This window comes from Poecile atricapillus, chromosome 8 (genome assembly GCF_030490865.1).
Source record: "Poecile atricapillus isolate bPoeAtr1 chromosome 8, bPoeAtr1.hap1, whole genome shotgun sequence".
Lineage (NCBI taxonomy): Eukaryota > Metazoa > Chordata > Aves > Passeriformes > Paridae > Poecile > Poecile atricapillus.
The window spans coordinates 25,664,284-25,685,011 of NC_081256.1; the positions used below are offsets into that span (position 1 = coordinate 25,664,284).

Genomic DNA, 20,728 nt, shown 5'->3' on the forward strand with positions numbered 1-20,728 from the left:
AAATGCAAATTCCAGGGAAATTCCCAGCTCTAACAACACCCAAGCATGAACCTACTCTGAATTTTCAGGGCAAAATCAGTGATAATAAAAGTTTAATCCCATTTTTGTCCCGATGGTGCTTTGCAACTGTAATTCCCAAAATAACCAAGTCGTTCTCTGGACATTTCCTGATTTTCAGTTCCCCCCCGCCGCTGACTCATTGTGTCCTTTCCTGCTGTGCCTAAATCCTCTCCCAGCTCAGGGTGGATCCTGGCACAATAAATCCCAAATAAATCCATCAGGCTTAATAAATAAATAATAATAATATTAATTATCATTATATTTAATAATAATAATAATAATAATAATAATAATAATAATAATAATAATAATACCACCACCAAATAAATCCCTCAGACTTAATAAATTAATATTAATATTAATATTAATACTAATAATACTAATACTAATAATAATAATAGTGATGATGATGATGATGATAATAATAAATCCCAAATAAATCCCAGAGGAAGGATGTGGTGGCCAGGAGCAGGGGCTGGGGCTGAGCCTGGCATTTGTCACCTGCTTTGTGACAATCCCTGTCCCCTCCCCGCCCCTGCAAAGTGACACCAAAGCCACCCCCGAGGGGAGGAAGTGACACAACCCTAAAAATAGGAATGTAAATAAATCCATTCCACCCCTGTCAGCCAGGGTTTGGAGGATGTTTTTATTCCCATCCCAGCTCTGCCCTGCCCTGCTGGGATGCTCCAGGGGCAATCCCAGAGCTGATCCCACAGAGCTGAGCCAGTCTCCAGGGAAAATCCAAATCCTGCACCAGGAGCTGTTCCAGGCACCGGGAGAAAGCCCAGAGCTGGCTCAGAACAGAGCTGGGAGCTGCTGGAACCATGGCTGGGGACACCTGGGGCCCTCCTCCCTGCCAGGACCTGCTCCCTTGGGATGGAAAAGGCCGCTTGAAATCCGGGATATCAAAAAGAAAATGAATTTTGGGATTGTCTCAGCACAGGAACCAAATCCTACGGTGGTCAACCCCTTCCCCATGGGCTGCCTGACCCGCAGCCATCATCATCCTCTGCTTGGAGCATCCCAAAAAAAAGGGAATCCACGCTGTCCCCAGTGCCTGAGGAATGCTGATCCCACTCCCTCTCTCCATGTGCCGGAGGGGGAAGAACCTGATTTCCTTTTTCCAGCAGGAAGGAAAAACTCAGAGCCCCAAAATCTGGAGCAGGTCAGCTTGGGGATGGATCCCTGGGATGGGAGCACACGGAGCCAGCAGCACCAGGAACGCCGGGATGGGCATGGAAATGTTGGAATCATCCCTGAGTGAGGTGAGGAAAGAGGGCACAGTGAGTTTGGGGTGCTTGGAACGCCCCTCGATGGCTCCAGGACAGGAAAGCAGCAAAATTCCCCTTTCCTGAGCATCAAAGCATTGATGGAGTCAGTGAAATCCCCCTCAGGGCTGGGGTGTGCTCCAGAGGGGGAGGAATTCCCAGTTCCTGCTGGGATCAGCTCCCAAACACCCCTGGATCCCAAGGGAGAGGAGGATCCCCCTGAATTCCCAGCAGAGTTCAAGGAAAACCCTCCAAGCTCCCAAAATCACGGCCAAGGAGCACTCTGGGGATTGGGGTAAATTCCAGGATCTTGGAATCTCAAGTTGCCAGAACTATCAGGGAGAGATTCTTTACAAGAGGATGGGGTGACAGGGCAAGGGGAAACGGTTTAAAACTTGTTTAAGAGTTTAAACTTAAAAAAAAAATAATTTAAACTGAAAAGAGAGGAGGGATGGATGGGATAGAGGGAAGGAATTCCTCCCTGGGAGGGTGGGAAAGCCCTGGGATGGATCCCTGGCAGCATCCAAAGGCAGCTTGGATGGGGCTTGGAGCAGCCTGGGGTAGCAGGAGGTGCCCCTGCCCATCAGGATGGGTTTTCAGGCCCCTTTCAATCCAAATTATTTTGTCATTCTGTGATTCCATCCCACACAACGTTGTTTTTATCACAAATGTTGGAATCAACCTCTCCCACCAGTCCCTTCCCAGCACAAGGCGTTTGCAAGTCTATAAAATTTAGGGATGAGCTTGTTATAGATACATTTTATATTGTTGGCTTTTCACAAATATTAAAATGAATGTTTTGTGTATAAGAATGGGAAATTTTGTTGTATTAATATAGTTTCCTTTATTTCTGTTATTGATGAAATTTAGAAATAGTGGTATAATACATATATGTTAGGTTATGGCATAGTATTAAAATAAAAACTGCTTTTGTTTGTATAACCCAAAGACTGAGGAAAAAGAAAAATAGCTGGAGAACTCCTGCATTTGTAAATTCTCTTATCCAGATGAAGACAGCAGTGAGCAGAGCTCTGGGGCAGGAATTTATTGCATTTCTGGTATCAGAGAATGTAAATCTCAATGGCACCAAGAAGACTGATTTATTGGGAAGGGGGCAAGAGAAAACTAAACAGAAGAACACCAAAGATCCACAGAAGAATGTGTGAATATGTGTGAGAATTTATGGATATGTAGTAGGGTTCTGTTTTTAAGGGACAATCCTTTGTCAGTGAGGTGAATGCAGAGACACCCGGCCCGATCTGTATAATTTACTTTATTTTTTTCTCCTAATTGTCTTTTTTATTAAACTTCTAAATTCTATAAAAATTATGTGAACCTCATTTTTCACAAGCTGACACCAAGGCCTCCCCCTGGTGAAGCTTCCCTGAGCTTTGGCACACTCCAAGTGCTTTTCCAGGGCTTTTTTTTGGGATCTGAGTGTGAAAAATCATTGTCAGGGCTGTGGGACGTGGGGCAGTGACACGGAGCCTCCTCAGCTGGGCCAGCCTGGAGCATTCTCCGTGGCCACCAGGCCTGGCCAGCAGCTCTCCAGCTTTTCCACACCGGATTTTCATGGAATTGGAGCTTTTCCCCAAGGCTTGTCCCTTGGAGTTACATTTTGCCACCAGAATTTGCACTGACTTTAAAGGAAAAGGCGATGCCAGCTGATTTCTGGAGCCTCCAAACCCCTCTGGGATCAAACCAAAGGAATCTCCTGAAGTCTCCAGTTCTTTTCATTTCTTTAAGGAGCACTTTGTATTTCGAGCTTGTGAATTTTATGGATGAATTCTGGGCTTCACTGGGCTCCTGGGGGGGTTTCCAGCCTCTCCTGCTTCACCCCTGGGACCTGACACAGGGTGTGCCAACAAATCCCTCTCAAAAACAACCAAACCAAACCAATCCCAACTCCTGCACACATCCCACATCCCAGAAAAACCCCCAGATCCCAGCCTGCCCCACCTCTGAGATGATTTCTAAGCCAATAAAATATCTTTTCTCCTCAGATCTCTTTTCCTTTTTAATTTTCCTCGCACGTGTGGAGCCTGGAACCATCTCCAGAGCGACCCTGCTGCCAGCAGATAGCTCAGCCCCTGCCTGCTGCCAAAACACCCAGCCAAATCCTGTTCCCAGGGGCAACTGGGAGCCTCCTGCCTTGCCACTGGGTGCCCCTGAATTCTCTGCTCTTCACCAGAAATTTAAGTTTAAAAAAATTAAATTTAAAAAATTTAAATTTAAAAAAAATTAAACTTAAAAAATTTAAATTTAAAAAATTTAAATTTAAAAAAATTTAATTTAAAAAATTTAAATTTAAAAAAAATAAATTTAAAAAAATTAAATTAAAAAAAATTAAACTTAAAAAATTTAAATTTAAAAAAATTTAAATTAAAAAAATTAAACTTAAAAAATTTAAATTAAAAAATTAAATTTAAAAAATTAGATTTAAAAAAATAAATTAAAAAAAATTAAATTAAAAAATTTAAATTTAAAAAAACTTAAATTTAAAATATTTCAATTTAAAAATCCGTGGTTTAGACACATCACCCACTCGTACAGCGAGGGTAAAAACCACGGATTAAAGCAGGAAGAGGCTGAGGATCCCAGCAGTGCTCCATGGATCTGTCAGGCCCTGCTGAAAATACAGATTTACAAAGCAAACTGAAGGCCTGGCTGAGGCTGAGGGCCAGTAAAGCCCAGCTGAACCACACAGCAGAATAAAAGCTTTATTTCCAGGCTAAAGCCTGGATTTGCACGCCGGATTTTTATTCCATGTGGGCTCAGGAGCTCACAAAACATGACTCAGTGGGCACCAGGCAAGGTTTTCCTGGTCACACTGCAGGAGGAATCGTGGAGCCCGAAATAAAATGTTTGATCTGGGGAAATAAATTGGAATAAATAAGAAAAGCAGCATAATCAAGAGAGAAATCCATGGCACGGAGAGTGGCAGCATCCAGCCTGATTCCAGGATGCATCCATGGAAAGGATGGCAGGTGCTGGGGCCTCCAGACCGTGGAAATTCCAGCCTGAATTCAAGGAATTCACTTGCAAACCTCAGGAGCCAGGCTGACAGCCCAATCCTGGGGGATTTGAGGCAGGAATGGAACACGACAGGAATTTCCTCCTCTTCCTCAGCACCTGCCCCACTCCCAGCTCCCTCCCTGCCATGCCTTTGGTGACCTGGGCCCAGCAGAGTTTTCCTGCTGGAATTCTTCCCAACCAAACCATTCTGGAGCATTCCCAAGCACTGATTTGTTCCTCTCTTTGATTTATTTTCAGTTTAACAGCTCCAAATAAAAAAGGGGGTGTGAGGAAGGAGCAGAGATTAATCAGTGCCACCAAAATCCCATCACTGCTGGATTCCAGCGTGATCCCAAATCCCGGGATCCACAAAAGGATTAAAACCCGACCTTTGGGTTAATGGGGTTGGGAGGGGGCTGGGTTCTTCCTAATCTCTGCCCTAGGAAGGTCTGGAAACAGATTTACATTGAAAAGATGTTTCCCTGGATTTTTTTTTCCTTGGGATTTGCGTGGTTTCGGGCTGGTTTCCCTCTAATTTTGATGGGTTTGGAGGAGAGGAAGCGATCCATGAACAAGCAGGGGGTGGAAGCAGGGAAAGGCAGCAGAGCTGTCGCAGTAACTCCAAGGGATTTTGGCCAGGCCTGTGCCGCATCATCATCACCATCATCATCATCACCATCATCATCATCACCATCATCATCATCATCCCACCCCCCGGAGCCGCTTCCAGCCGGGAAACAATGCCCAACCTTTAACCCCTGAGCTCCTGAGTATGCTGGGAAAACATCCGCTGCTCCCAAACAATGGCACCATTATTTATCCCGCCTGTCCAGAGCAACAGGCTCGGAGTGCAGGGAAACCAAAAGGCTGCGAAAAAAAAAACAAAAAAAGAATAATAACAAAAAAAAAATCCCAAAAAATTTTAAAAATCCACCCGGGATATTTTTTTTTTTTTTTTCCAAACGGGTTAAAAAATGGGATTTCACTTCCAGAATTGCTCGGCTGAAAATATTCCGTGGAAAATCATCTCAGCTCCTCTCCGTTTGGTATCGCCTCCCTTCGTGAGGGATTTTGCAGATATTCTGTTGGAAAACACGGCCTGAAGTTGGAATTAAACACGGGAATGGAGGGGAAACAAGGATGGGGAGCTGGCCTGGGCAAGGCCCTGCTTGCTGAGGGTCTGGGAATGGTTGGGAATGAGGGATTTCCAAAACAGCCTCACTCAACGTGAGCGAGGCATTTCTCAGCATCGCCGTGCCAGAGGGACAGGTGTTGGTGCATTTAATAATCCACCGGTGCCACCGAGCCCCTAAATGTGTCATGGAACCCCTAAATGAGCCATGGAACCCCTAAATGAGCCATCGAACCCCTAAATGTGCCATGGCGCTTCTCATCGAGCCCCTAAATGTGCCACGGAGCCCTTAAATGTGCCACGGAGCCCCTAAATGAGCCACCGAGCCCCTAAATGAGCCACCGAGCCCCTAAATGAGACATCGAGCCCCTAAATGAGCCACCGAGCCCCTAAATGAGACATCGAGCCCCTAAATGTACCACTGAGCCCCTAAAAGTGCCATCGAACCCCTCATCGAGCCCCTAAATGAGCCATCGAGCCCCTAAATGAGCCACGGAGCCCCTAAATGTGCCACTGAACCCCAAAATGTGTCACCGATCCCGCAGGGAGCCGCTGCCCGTGCAGGTGCACCCACAGCTCCCATCCTCTCTTCAGAGGGAAATGAAACCCCAAACGCAGCCCAGCCCAGCTCCCAATTCCCCAGGAAAACAATCCGGGTGTTCCCCAAAGCCGGGGACCCCCGGGGCTCCCCCCCATCCCCGCTCCCTGCGGAACCGGGAGCAGCCCGCAGCCCGGGAATCGCCGGCCCGCACTCGCAGAAATGTGGGAAGCGCAGGAAATGCTCTTAAAAAAGACATCCCTGAACTGCAGCAGCTCCGGGAACCCGATCCCGCGGCTCTCCGGATTCCAGGGAGAGGTTTTATCCCGGCAGGAAGGCAGCGGGATGCGGGCAGAGGGATGCGGGCAGAGGGATGCGGGCAGAGGGATGCGGGCAGCGGGATGCGGGCAGAGGGATGCGGGCAGAGGGATGCGGGCAGAGGGATGCAGGCAGCGCATCCCCGGCCCCGCTGCGCCTCCGAGCATCACATGGCGAGCACAAAAGCCCCGGGGTTGCTCTGCCTGCCGAGCCCCGGGGTGCCCAGAGCGATCCCCGGATGCTCGGAGAGAACACCGAGGTACTCGGTACGAACCCCGGGATGCTCCGAGCGAACCCCGGGGTGCTCGGAGAGAACCCCCGGATGCTCGGTACGAACCCAGAGAAGCTCGGAGCGAACCCCGGGATGCTCGGAGCGGATCCCCGGATGCTCGGAGTGAACCCCAGGGTGCTCGGTACGAACCCCGGGATGCCCGGACAGAACCACCGGATGCTCGGAGCGAAGCCAGAGATGCCCGGAGCGAACCCCGGATGCTCGGAGCGGATTCCCGGATGCTCCGAGCGAACCCCGGGGTGCTCGGAGCGAAACCCCGGGATGCTCAGAGCGAACCCCGGGATGCTCAGAGCGAACCCCGGGATGCTCGGAGCGGATCCCCGGATGCTCGGAGCGAGGCCGGAGCAGCGGCCCCGCGCTGCCGCAGCCGCATGGGGGGCACAGACCGGGGCTGGGGGTGCCCGGAGCTGCCCGGGGATGCCCGGGGCTGCCCGGGGCTGGGGGCCAGGCCGCGCTCGCCCCTTACCTGGTAGGAGCAATTTTCCTGGTGAACCATCTCGGAGCATCATCCGCCGCTGCCGCCCCGCCGGCAGCGCCCGCAGCCCCGCCGGGGGAGGAGGAGGAGGCTGGGGAGGAGGAGGATGATGGGGAGAAGGCAGCAGCAGCAGGAGGAGGAGGAGGAGGAGGCAGCCAGGGAAGATGGATGCGGCCGCGCTGCTCCGCCTGCGCAGCGGCCCCGGGAGCGCGGGGGGGCCGGGCCGGGGCCGCTCCGCCCGCTCCGCGCTGGGCTCCGGGCGGGGCCGCTGCGGCCGCGCTCCTCTCCAGGAGGGGGAAAAAACCCCTCAAAGCCCAGCCTCAAACCGGGGAGGCTCCCCCGGACCCGGCCAGGCTGCGGCAGCCGCAGGTCCGGACCCCCCGAACCCCCCGGGACCGCCCGGCCGGGGATGGAGCGCGGCACCCAAAAGCTGCCAGCCCTGAAAAAACAGCTCCCGACACCTTCCTTGTGCCTGCTGCCTCGGGAATCCCGAGCGGGAGTTTCTGGGAGAGGCTGTGCCCTACATTCCCGGTTATTTTTGCCTCCTGGCGGCGGCGGGGAGGGAGCGGAGCTCGGCCCCGGCCGGGTTCGGGGCAGGGCCCGGCTTGGATAAACGGGAAAATTCCGGCACTGGAGGGTGGGTTAGGCGTGGGAAGGGACTGCCCGAGGAATTGCATCCCTGGAAAGGCTGGAGAAACGAGTGGAATCGGGAATGTGGTGCAGTGAGCGCTGGGGGATCCTGGAGCAGATCCCGACCACAACACGAATCCCACCGGCCTCGTTTCCCAGAGTTTCCCTGGAGGTGCAGACACTAAATCCCATTCCCAGTGCTTGTTTTGTCTGGACACAGCTCATCCGAGGGGCACTAGAACACCCAGACAGCGGCAGGCTGGGCTCACCCCATGCCCTGTGCAATTCCAGCCAGGAATTCCATGCCTTCCCTATTTTCCTTCGGCAAACAGGGATTTATCCTGCTCCGAGGCCCAGCTGTTCAGCCATTCACATGACTGAAATGCAGGAACACTTGCTCAGGGCAGCTCGGATTTGATTCCCCCACACCAGATGTGCCTCTAGAAAAAAAAAATAAAATAAGGCTTTTGTGGGATCATCACCCTGCCCCAGCTTTCCCAGCTTCCCACCAGCACAGACAGGCTGGAGCAGCTGTGGGAGGATGGATGGAGAATCCCTGGAGTCCCCCAGACCCTCATTCCCAGTGTTTTCTCTTCCCTGCAGCAAAGAGCTTGAAAAAAAAAATAAATAAAGGCACTTCATTAAAAAAAGAATTAAAAAATTAATATATTCTGCATAAATTTTTAAGAGAGGGTGAAGTCATCCTTGTTTTTTTCTGGATCTGCAGAGAATCCCGTTCAAGCAGACATCAAAATAAAGATTGATCCAAATAAATCATCCCCGCTCTGCCATTCCCTGTGTAACCTTGGCTTTGTTTGGAGACGGATCTGTGGCAAGCTAAAAGCGGCTCCATGCCTCACAGAAACTCAAATTCCATTCATTCTGTGCCTCACGAGGAAAATTCCCAATTCCCCCCCTCATTCCAGCGGTGACCCCAAAGCTCGGTGCCAACCTCCCCGTTCCCAGGGCTGGAGTGGATCCCCCAGGAACCAACAGCTTTTCCCTTTGGAAAAACGATCCCAGAGAGAGCCACCTGTTCCAGGCAGGCTCTTCCCCCCAGGCCACGGAGGTGGGAAAGGCCAGGAATTATCCTCAGCCTCTGGATTTGCTCCTCTGCTCCGGCTCTGTCTGCATTCCCGGCAGGAACGAGGTGGGCAGGTAATGATTAAAGCTGGGAGGGATTAAACGGAGGGAAAGGCTCCTGGCACTTTTCCAGCTGGGTCAGCGGGAAGCGATGCTCTGGGATGAAGGATGAACACAGGCTGCTGCTTTCCATGGAGCCACAATCCAGTGGGAAGCTCCTGGGAGCCCCACCAGCCCCTTCCCAGCTGGGAAAAGAAAGGCAGGGGGTGCCTGTCCTGTGTGGTTTGTGTTAAATCTCCCTGATTTAAGGTGTCTGACAGCACTTGGGAGATGATCCAGACAAGTTTTCCCGAAGCTTTCCCCAAAACCAGCTTTGGATTAGGAATGTGCAGCTCAGAAATCCCTGGAGAACATCTCCAGAGGGTCCCACACGACCCTGGGGTGAAACCCTTCCCTCCAGACCCCTCCAGGGCCGGTCCAGAGGGATTTGGGGAAGGTGATGTTTTGGACAGGGATTGTCCTGGAGGTGAGCTGGGCACCAGGAATGAGCCAGAGCCGATTCCTGCGTGTCCACAGAGCCTCAGGACACCGGGAATTCAATCCCATGGCACAGGCAGCACAGCCCTGCTCACGGACACGAACTCAGCTTTACCCAACACTCAAATTCTTCCAGGGAAACAATGGAATTTCCTTAATTATTCCTCTGCAGAAGGAGGAAATACCTGGTATCCCAAATTCTGGGGGGAAAGAGGGAATTTCTGCTTCTGTGCTTGTATTTTTAGGAATTTTTTTTGCCCCCTGGCACATCCCAAGCCTTGTCCCTCTCCAGCTGGCAGAGAATTCCCAGGTTTTCTGCTTTCCCTGGCTGCCCCAGCTCCAAGGAAATCATTAACAGGGCGGAGGGAGGAGCACAGGGAGGTTATCGGCTCTCCCATCCTCACTCCCGCTGGGAAAAGAAAACTCCTTCAAAGGAATAAAAGCGGGCAGGGAAGGCGATCCCTCCCATTCCCCGTGCCGGGAACCGTGGGAGGGAGGGAGGGAGGGAAGGGAAGGATCCCGGATTATTACTCCCAGCAAAGCCACATCCAGCCCTTTTCCCGACGTTTTTGGCATTTCCCATCCTCACACACATTGATTTTTACACACTCGTGTCGCGCTCAAAGGCTTCATCCACAAACCTTTGGAATGGGAAGGGAAAAAAAGCAGGAGCGGCAGCAAAGCAGCCCAGAATTCCTGCTGGGAACACCAGGAAATGTTTTCCTGCCCACAGGCATTCCCAGAGGGGCCTTATCAGGTGGGAAGGTTTATTTTCCAGGCTGGTGTTGGCCAACCCACCCGGCTGATACAAAAGCCAGGCTCAATTAATGTTGGTTTTGTTTTAATCCCAAAATAAATACGCGGCTGGAGCGTGGAGCAGGTGAAAATCAGGGAGGAGTTCAAGACTTGGGAAAATGTTTTGTCTCAGTTTTCAGAGAATTGAGGGATCGTGGAATGGTTTGGTTTGGAAGGAATTGAAAGCCCATCCAGCCCCACCCCTGGGCAGGGACACTTTCCCCTATTCCAGGGTGCTCCAAACCCCTGGACACTGCCAGGGATCCATGGGAATCCTTGGGAAAATCCATTTCAGTGCGTCCCCACCCTCCCAGGGAACAATTCCTGCCCAAGATCCCATCCAGCCCTGCCCTCTGGCACTGGGAGCCATTCCCTGGCTCCTGTCCCTCCATCCCTTGTCCCCAGTCCTGGAGCCCCTTCAGGCCCTGGAGGGGGCTCTGAGCTCTCCCTGGATCCTTCTCCTCTCCAGGAGAACATTCCCAGCTCTCCCTGGATCCTTCCCTTCTCCAGGGGAACATTCCCAGCTCTCCCTGGATCCTTCTCCTCTCCAGGAGAACATTCCCAGCTCTCCCTGGATCCTTCTCCTCTCCAGGGGAACATTCCCAGCTCTCCCTGGATCCTTCCCTTCTCCAGGGGAACATTCCCAGCTCTCCCTGGATCCTTCTCCTCTCCAGGGGAACATTCCCAGCTCTCCCTGGATCCTTCTCCTCTCCAGGTGAACATTCCCAGCTCTCCCTGGATCCTTCCCTTCTCCAGGTGAACATTCCCAGCTCTCCCTGGATCCTTCCCTTCTCCAGGTGAACATTCCCAGCTCTCCCTGGATCCTTCTCCTCTCCAGGGGAACATTCCCAGCTCTCCCTGGATCCTTCTCCTCTCCAGGGGAACATTCCCAGCTCTCCCTGGATCCTTCTCCTCTCCAGGGGAACATTCCTGGCTCTCCCTGGATCCTTCCCTGCTCCAGGGGAACATTCCCAGCTCTCCCTGGATCCTTCCCTTCTCCAGGGGAACATTCCCAGCTCTCCCTGGATCCTTCCCTTCTCCAGGGGAACATTCCCAGCTCTCCCTGGATCCTTCTCCTCTCCAGGGGAACATTCCCAGCTCTCCCAGCCCGGCTCCAGCCCTGGAGCAGCTCCCTGGAATCCTCAGGGAAAACCCCCAGCAGAGGGAGAGGCAGGGAACAAACCCCAGCACTCCAGGATGCTCCCAAAGGCTTGGATGGAAGCAGGAATTACATCCAGCATCCCGGGATTTCAGCTCTATTTGCTGATGATTTCCTGGCAATGAGGGATTTAGCTCCTCTTTAAGCCCAGCTAAAGCTTTCCCTGGGTTTAAATCCAGCAAGAAAAATAAAGAAAAAAGCGATTATTTTTAATCAGTTAATACTCGACATCTGCTTGGAAAGGGGAGTATTTGTTTGGATTACATCCATGGATAATGCTCTGCACTATTCCTTTTTTATTGAGGGAAGATGATGCCGAGGGGTTTTCCCTCATTTTGGATGTGTTCCTCTGCTCCAGGTGGGAATAAACCTCCAGCAGGTTAAGGACCCAATGTCCTTCCCTTTTCCACACCTTTTTTCTTTCCCTGGAATTTTCTGGGAGTCCTTTACGAGCAGCACCTTTACAGCCCCACCTGAAGCACCAGAGATGGATTTGGGATAAAAACCACACAACCCAACCAGGATTTCCCCTTCCCAAAAACCCTGGAGCAGGAGGATACAGCAATTCCCCATCCTGATTCCTCCCATGTCAAACCCTTCACAGGGAATTGCAGGGACTCATTTAAACCACCCAAGTATTTATAACTCTCCAGTGATATAAAAGCCACCAAACATATGGAAAACAAGCAGATTTTTCCATGGAAGCCATCCAGGAAGGCTCAGTGGTACCACACTGATTTCATTTTCAGTTGGACAATTTCTAAAGCTGGATCAGAAGTGCTTAAAAGGGAATTTCGAGGAGCTCTGATGGTGAGGTCTGAGCCCACCAAGGATTCACTGCTGGGAACGGAGAAGGGAAGGATCCAGGGAAAACTCAGAGCCCCCTCCAGGGCCTAAAGAGGCTCCAGGAGAGCTGGAGAGAGATCTGGGACAAGGGATGGAGGGACAGGACACAGGGAATGGCTCCCAGTGCCAGAGGTTAAACGGGATACTGGGAAGAAATTCTTCCCTGTGAGGATGGTGAGGCCCTGGGATGGATTTTCCCAAGGATTCACCATCTCTGGAAGCTTAGAGACCCAGGCTGGACAGGGCTTGGAGCAATCTGGGATGGTTGGAGTTGTCCCTGTGGCAGGGATTGGGGTTGGATAACCTTTGAATTCCTTCCCACCCAAAGCATTCCCTGTCTGCAGCAATTTATCTCCAGCACTTCAGGAGTGTGAGGAGACAGCACAGAAAAGCTCCAGCTGCCTCCTTGCAATTTGATTTATTTCTATTGTTAGGAACAAACAGTTCTTCTGGAAATGCAGCATTCCCAGTGAGCAGAATCTATGGAGAACACCAGCTTTTCAGCAGGAAAAATCACTTTTTATCTGAGCATCAATAAATTCATATATTCCTCGCTCTGCAGCACAATTTGGGAGAGGATTTGTAGCAAATCCCATCAGCTCCAAACGATTTTCCCCACGTTTGGCTGGCACACACAGCCAGTGCAGACCTGACATTCCCAGAAAACACAGGGATGGGGCTGGCTGGGATCTGAACCCAAATGAAACCTCACCCAAGGCAGAGCAGGGACAGCTGTTCCCCCAGAATTGCCATTCCCTGAGGATCACAGAGTGTCCCAGGCTGGAGCAGCTGTGCCCGAGCTCATCCCCGTGCCAGGAGCGTCCTGGCACCGCCAGCCGGGACATCCACGGAATTCCAGGGATCCAACTCTGCCTCCAAATCCCATTTTCTGCTCCAAGCTGGGCTGGATTGATGGATGCTGGCAGCAGCAGGATGCACCCATCCACCCCCAAAGCCCAGAAAGATTCCCAGAGTTTCAGCTGTTTCTGGGTTGATCCAGAATAAACCAAAATCACTAAAAATCACATTTTCAAGCAAAATCACAAATTCACTATCCAGAATAAACCAAAATCACTAAAAGTGACCCATAAGTGACACCCTCATCTGATCTCTGCTAAGATTTAGGAGGAGTTTTTATCAGCCCTGCTCAAATCCATGGGAAGCACATCCAGGCTTGTCCAGCTGAATTTCCCTATCCCTCCTCTCCCATTTATTTGGTTCATTTTCATTTTTCCAATAAATTTATAGAATTTACAAAATTTAAAAAAAATTTAAATCACAAACTGAAATAATTTTGCTCTATTTGAAAAGAGATTTGAAAAATACAAATTTTCCCCTTCAGCCCCATTAAAAGAGCAGCAGGGAGAGGAATTAATGGATTTTTCCAAGAGGGGAAAAATGGTCCAAACAAAGGATTTTCCCTGAGGATGAAGGACAGGATGGGACAGCAGGAATTATTTGGAAACCTTGCTGGATTGGGAGCACAAACAGAAATTCCATGTCCCCTAATCAACACTTAAGTTACTGGTCAGGGGAATATTTCTGGATGGAATATGAAGCTCTTGGAATTGTGGCAAAATCCCTGGAATTGCAGGCTGAGGGAAGGCCAAGCTGATTTAAACCCAGGGCATTCATTAATTAATTAGTCCTGAGTGTCCGGTGTGCTGCACCTGCATTCAGCCAGCAACAAAAATCTAGTTATTAATTATAAATAAAGCACTGAGCCAGAGGGCAAAATCTGGGAATGAGGATGGGATTATCCCACTGCTCTCACTTCCAGCCCATCCATCCTTTTCTATTCCCTTTGTGCTTCCTGGTGGCAACAGCCGAGAGGCCTCATTTCTTTATGGCTTTATTTTGTAATTTTAATTGCAAAAGAGGTGGCAAAAGCCCAGCACTGGGACTTGCAGGCTGAAAAAATAAACACAGCACGTTACAAAGTGGATGTGGAATGAAAAATTGGGTTTTTAAACACAGCCAGACATCAAAAATAGGAATATCCTGAGCCAAACAGGTGACAGCAGCGGCCTTTAAATGCCTCCTCAAAAAAGGAATGACTTTGCAGGGACAAATCTTCCTCTGAGTCATGGTCAGGACAAAAATAGAAGGGGATTTTTCCCTCAGCTCTGAAGGCTGATGCCCAGAACTCCAAAGGTTTTGGCAGAAATCCACTCTTTTGGAGGGGGCTTCATCCAAATCCGAGAGGTTCAGACCCTGCTGGGATCAGGGATTTTGGGAAGGATGGAGCAAGCACAGGTTGATTTTTGTGGCTGGATAAACGTGGGTGCAGCACACCAGACACACTCAGGATTAATTAATTAATGAAGGTCCTGGATTTAAATCAGCTCTGTCCTCTCTGTCTGCACAGCCAGCCTGCAATTCCAGGGATTTTGCCACAATTCCAAGGGCTTCATATTCCATCCAGAAATGGCTTTTGGCCCCAGACCAGGAAGTTAATGGTTGCTAAGGAGAGGATGTGGGATTTCTGTACCTGCTCCCACCCCAGTGACATTTCCATAGAATCCCTGCTCTGCTTTCAGGCTAATTTTCAATTTCCAGCCTTTAAAAAGTGTGTGTAAAGATGATTTTTTGGAGTTTGTCTCCCGACCCCAGGGTGACTGGGAGAAAGGAAAAAAAGGAATCCTCTTGTCTGGAGCTGTCCGGGTCACAAAGGTGATTCCTCTTCACTGCCAGCTCCAAAAACAATTCCCTCAGGGATGAGAAATCCCATTCCTGCCTGCTCTGGACAAGCACTGAGGGTGCAGACTCAGTATTTCTAATAAGCCAGGGCAGACACAGCGAGCAGGAGGCTGGAAAAAGCTAAAAATAACGGGATAAGCAAGGGTGGATCCCAGCTGAGCCTCATTAGTCATGGAGCGAGGGAGCTGCTGGTGGCACAGCAGCACCATATAAGAGCAAGAAAACAACCCTGGCCTCTTAAATCTCCTTTTTTTTCTCTCCTGTTCTACCTCAGGCATTCTTTTCCTCTTGCTCTGGCAGCCTGCAGCTTTTCCTGCTCCTTCAGTTTTCCTGAATTCTTTCCCCAGGATGGAGATCCAGGGTGGTTCATTACAGACAGGCACGGGAGGGGTTATTAGAGGTTGGATTTGGGATTTGTTTTTTCCGTTGACACCATCAGATTGAGCCTTTGAGTTGAGCCATGGAGTTCCCATGGCAGGAATTCCCAGGAAAGGTGGTGCTGGCTCCCAGAGGATTCACTGGGATGACAGCAAGGTGCAAGCTGCAGTTTTATCTTGGCGTGGAGCCACAGGAGAGCAGAGGGATTAGGAAGGAGGGGTGGCTCAGGCTGGGCTGGAGCTGAGCCTGGCTCTGGAACCACAGCTGGATTTTCAGGAGAAAGCGGAGAAAGGGAATGGGGGCACCCAGAGATGGCAGTGGAAAGATTGGCTGCTACAGCAGGGAATTCCAGCTCTGAATTCCATTTCATTCCATTCCATTCCCTGCTGGGCTGGGCAGCACAGGAGAGCTCAGCTTCCCCAAGGAATTCTCATCTCCAGGCTGGAAACAGCAGCAGCGTGTCCAAGGCACAGGGATGGCTTTCCCCAAGGAAAGTTTATTTTCCAGGAATCTTATTTCCCCAGCAGTTACATGCTTTGATTTCCCTCCATATCCATCCCTGTAACAACCAAAAATCCTCTCCTAAAGCTGCAGCCTCACTGCCACCTCATCCCTGGGGTTTCCTTGGGAATCAGGGCACGGAAAGCAGCGAGGTTGGATCCAGGCCTCAAACCACCCCGGTTTGCTCCTGGATTGATTTGGTCCAACACAAACCCCAGAGGAGCTAAAGGACATTAACGGGGCCTTAGGAGAGGGTGGCACCCTGCAGGCAGCACTGGCTCCGAGCCACAGCATTCCCAAAAGCTTCCAGCATTCCAAAGGGCTCCAGCATTCCCAAAGGCTTCCAGCATTCCAAAGGGCTCCAGCATTCCCAAAAGCTTCCAGCATTCCAAAGGCTTCCAGCATTCCAAAGGCTTCCAGCATTCCAAAGGCTTCCAGCATTCCCAAAGGCCTCCAGCATCCCAAAGGCTTCCAGCATTCCTAAGGCTTCCAGCATTCCCAAGGCTTCCAGAGTTCCCAAAGGCCTCCAGCGTTCCCAAAGGCTTCCAGAGTTCCCAAAGGCTTCCAGCATTCCCAAAGGCTTCCAGCATTCCCAAAGGGCTCCAGCATTCCCAAAGGGCTCCAGCATTCCCAAAGGCTTCCAGAGTTCCCAAAGGCTTCCAGCATTCCCAAAGGCTTCCAGCATTCCTAAGGCTTCCAGCATTCCCAAAGGGCTCCAGCATTCCCAAAGGCTTCCAACATTCCAAAGGCCTCCAGCATTCCCAAAGGCTTCCAACATTCCAAAGGCTTCCAGCATTCCCATCTTCCAGCATTCCCGAAGGCTTCCAGCATTCCAAAGGCTTCCAGCATTCCCAAAGGCTTCCAGCATTCCAAAGGCTTCCAGCATTCCCAAAGGCCTCCAGCATTCCCAAAGGCTTCCAGCGTTCCCAAAGTCCTCCAGAATTCCCAAAGGCTTCCAGAATTCCCAAAGGCTTCCAGCATTCCCAAAGGCTTCCAGCATTTCCAAAGTCTCCCAGAGTTCCCAAAGGCCTCCAGTGTTCCCAAAGTCTCCCAAAGGTCCCAAAAGCCTCCAGGATTCCCAAAGTCTCCCAGAATTCCCAAAAGCCTCCAGAACTCCCCTGACCAGCTGTGGAAGCCCCTGGAATTCTTTTTGGAGCTCTCCAGCATCTCCTCAGAGTAGCAGCAATTCCAATTCCACATCCCAGCTGTTCCAGGAGTACGAAATGTACGGATAACAAGGAAGGAGGGATTGGAAACGGAGCTATCCCCAAACAGCAGCACAGTTTCCTGGGAATAACACAGATTTCTGCTCCATTCCAGAGGGGTGGGATGGGGAACAGCCCAGGATCAGCCAAACTCATCTTGCAAAATATATTTATTTACATGGAATATGGCACATGGAGTATAAAATGTGGGAAACCCTCATCCATGTGATTTATGGACAGCCTGGATTGGTGTTTCCTGGGAAAAGGTATCATTCCTACAGCTCTGAGCACCTGTTTTGAGCCATTTCAATATTATTAATATATGGAAATATTGGCCAGTTTGCTCACTTGAGGATGGATCCAAAGGAATTCCAGGAGAACGGGGGGGTCAAGGCTGTAGGCAAGGTTTGCAGGAGCATGCCCTGATTTCCACCTTCCCAGAAACAGACACTTGGGAAAGGTCCTGGAGGTGTTTTTCCAGCAGAAAAACCTGGAAAAAAGGTCCTGGAGCTGCTCCCAGACCAGCCTAGGGAAGTCCCAAGCTGGGAATCTTCCTCCCAGGAAAAGGCCTCTGGGATCTTTGCACGCTAAAAGTCGCCTTTCTGCTTTTTAACCAAGTAATAATAGATAAGAAAACAGCAGAAGAAAGGAAAGTCCAGCTGGAGTGTGCCAGGAAAAACTCCAAGAGCTTGGATATTATGCAAATACAAAACACAGAGAATTCCATACGGAAAAATGATTCCCACAATTATTTTTTCTCGGAACTCCTAAGAACACCAAATCATCCAACACCTGCCAGGCCAAGGAGCCAGAGAAAGGAATGACCCTGCTACAGAACGCTGCTATTTCCCCAAATCCCTCTTTAATAAATCCAATCTAGGAATTACACGGAATAAAAAGTTTGGATTCAATTTTTAATAACTCACTAAAAGCATTTGGATTCCCCATGGGCCTCACACACCAGCAGCTTTTGTGTGCATAAAGAATCCAGAGCTTTAATAGAGTTTTCTTTTTTAACATCGCCTCTACCATAGAGAGGATTAAATCTCAGCCTGGCGCTTCTCTTTCCATGGAAATCCCATTTCCTCTCGGATTTCCAGAGGAAGCAGCAGGAATGAGGAGCCCTGGGTGTGATTTTCTCATTTTGGGAGATCTATAGATCACTGAGCTGCGCTCCCAGATGGGGGCTATAAATAAGATCTCCCACTCTGGTGACGCAAACGACTCCACAGGGAAAGATGAGGTGCCCCAAAATGATCTGAGGGCTTGGAAAAGCTGGAGAAGCTCCAGGGGAAGAGGGATTATGGAGCACCTCATGTGAAAGGATAATTGGAAGAGGGAAAATCATTTTTCCACTGAATCTACGGGGGCTCTGCTGGAGCAGGATTGATTTCAGAGCCAGAGATTTTTAATGGTTTTTAGTTCTAACTAAAGAAATTCCTACACAAAAGCAGAATTATTTGAGATTGAAGAGCACGAACACACCAAATTCTGGTTCTCCTCAGCCCCCTCAGCAGTGTCACTGTGCCCAGAATTCCACAGGAATTCCTGGATCGTGGTGTCCAGCCTTGGAAAATACTGAACTGAGAAGATGATGGGATTATTTTAAACAGCTTCCTTTTTATAAAATTCAATTAATGCCTACAGTGAGACACTGGGAGAGGCTGGGAAATCACATTTCCTCCCAGTGGGGATTACACCCAACTTTGGTGAATTACATTGGGATTTTTATATATCCCTTCAAGAGGTTTTCTCCTCCAAAAAATCCATTTTTCCCACTAAATCTGACGCTCCCTTAAAGCTCCTTTGGCCTAAAGCACATCCTGAGGAGATGGGGACACAGATTTTTGTCACTGATATTGATTTTCCTGATTTTTTTTGCTCTTAGGAGGAGCATTAATGATGCTTTGAGCAATTTCTTCACAGTTTCTACACAAACTTTAAAAAAAATAATCAAGTGCTGCACCTGCTTTTCCAGGTTAAATCCAAACCACCTTAAATCCAGGCAGAGAGGAAGAAGGAAATAAATCACAATTTCTGCTGTTCTTATCACTGCTAAGGCAATCCTGCTGCTCACAGGAACAAACTCTCCTGTTTGTGAGGGTGTGGGGGATATTTGGAGCATTCTTTGGAATATTGAAATAAATCTTTAAATATTTAAACAATATTTAAATCATTTAGAATAATTAGAACATCCCTGAGCTCCCTGGTATTTTGGAGTCAGGACAATCCTGGTTTTTTTCCAATGCTCCTCAGCAGATCTTCAACGTGGTTGGGGTCACACTAATAAATAAATCTATAAAATATAAATATATAAATATAAAAATATAAAAATATAAAAAAATAAAAAATAAAAATATAAAAATATAAAAATATAAAAATATAATAAAAATAAAAATAAAAATAAAAATAAAAATAAAAATAATAAAAATAAAAATAAAAATAAAAATAATAAAAATAAAAATAAAAATAAAAATAATAAAAATAAATAAAAATTAAAATAAAAATAAAAATAAAAATAAAAATAAAAATAAAAATAAAAATAAAAATAAAAATAAAAATAAAAATAAAAATAAATAAAAATAAACCCTTTTTCCTCTGGTTTTTAAATCTCCTCTGCCCACAGTTTTTCCCCCCAGGTGCACCTGGATTTTCCACAATTCCAGGTGTTCCCCACCTACAGGCAGAGCACATCCATCCTCTCCATCCATAGGGAAAATAACAGGTTTTGCACAGCACAGGGCAGTTGTGAGAATTAAAACCCCCCTGCCATGCATTTATCCCACTTAATAAGCAAGGAATATTTGCCTAAGCACATAATTATTATCCTGGGAAATCAAAATTCCTGCTGCCTGCTGCTATTCCAACCTGAGACACGTGGGTTCAAGAGGGAATTTGAAGAATTAGGGGAGGGGTGCAAGGCTCCAAAATCTCCCTATTTAAAAAAAAAAAAACAAACCCAAACCACTGTTCTGAGATATCCCAAATTTTGCCTGGCATAAATGCTCACTCCTCTCCTTGGAAACCCTTTGGATTTCCTGCTTGTGATTCCCAAACACCAAAAATACTCATTTATAATAAATTTATTGGTTTCACAGAGCCAGATCCCAACAATGATCCCTTAGCGTGGCATTAAAGGGAGATTTTCTGCTGCCTGCACCACAATTAGTGCTGGAAAAATCCAACTTTTCCAGCTTTTCCACATCCCACAGGAAACATTCACTCACCAACCGAGCTGGCTCCATCACCTGGAGGAATTCCCATTCTGGCAGCACTGGGATGAAGGGGAATCATCCACCCAGACAGAATCCAGAGGCTGTTCCCTCTTGTGTTTGGTTCTTCCTTTAAGGAAAGGCCATGGGAATCAAGTTTTTCCTCAGGATTTTTAATCCTGGCAGTTTTGCCTGGCCTGGTTTGGGAATAAACAAAGGCCCATCCCTCCAATCTATGGAATTCCCACCGAGCAGCTTGAAAATCCCTCTGGATGTTTTCCCAAGGGAACGGCCCTGCTCTCCTGGGCAGGATCAGAATCTCCAACCTTTGAGCTGGGTGGGAAGTGACCAAAGTCCAGAGCTCTCCTGATCCCCCAGCAGCAGGGAAGGATCATTCCTGCAGCTCATCCCGCTCCCAGAACACTGCAACAATCCACAATTCCAGCTTTTTCCACACTCCAAAGGTTGGTTTTCCACGTCAAAGCCTCCCAATGAATGAATTACCCAGGAGAAGCTCCCTGATCAGGGATTTCCCTTCTGCAGGTGCCTGGGGAGGAGTTTGCTGCTCAGATCCAGCAGGGACC

At 48.9% G+C, this 20,728-nt stretch overlaps 1 protein-coding gene across 2 annotated transcripts in view; it reads right to left on the reverse strand.

Moving 5' to 3' along the window:
* The window catches only part of SCHIP1 (schwannomin interacting protein 1), a 41,492-nt gene that overhangs the window by 15,121 nt on the left and 5,643 nt on the right, over positions 1–20,728 (reverse strand). Inside the window, exon 1 of one of the 2 annotated variants that reach the window (XM_058844265.1) lies at positions 7,090–7,372. The exons of the other annotated variant lie outside the window; for it this stretch is intronic. Coding sequence (XP_058700248.1) covers positions 7,090–7,119 — 30 coding nt within the window. The 5' untranslated portion in view covers positions 7,120–7,372. Of the gene's footprint in view, positions 1–7,089; positions 7,373–20,728 lie in introns of those variants that run through there. 2 annotated transcript variants of the gene reach the window in all.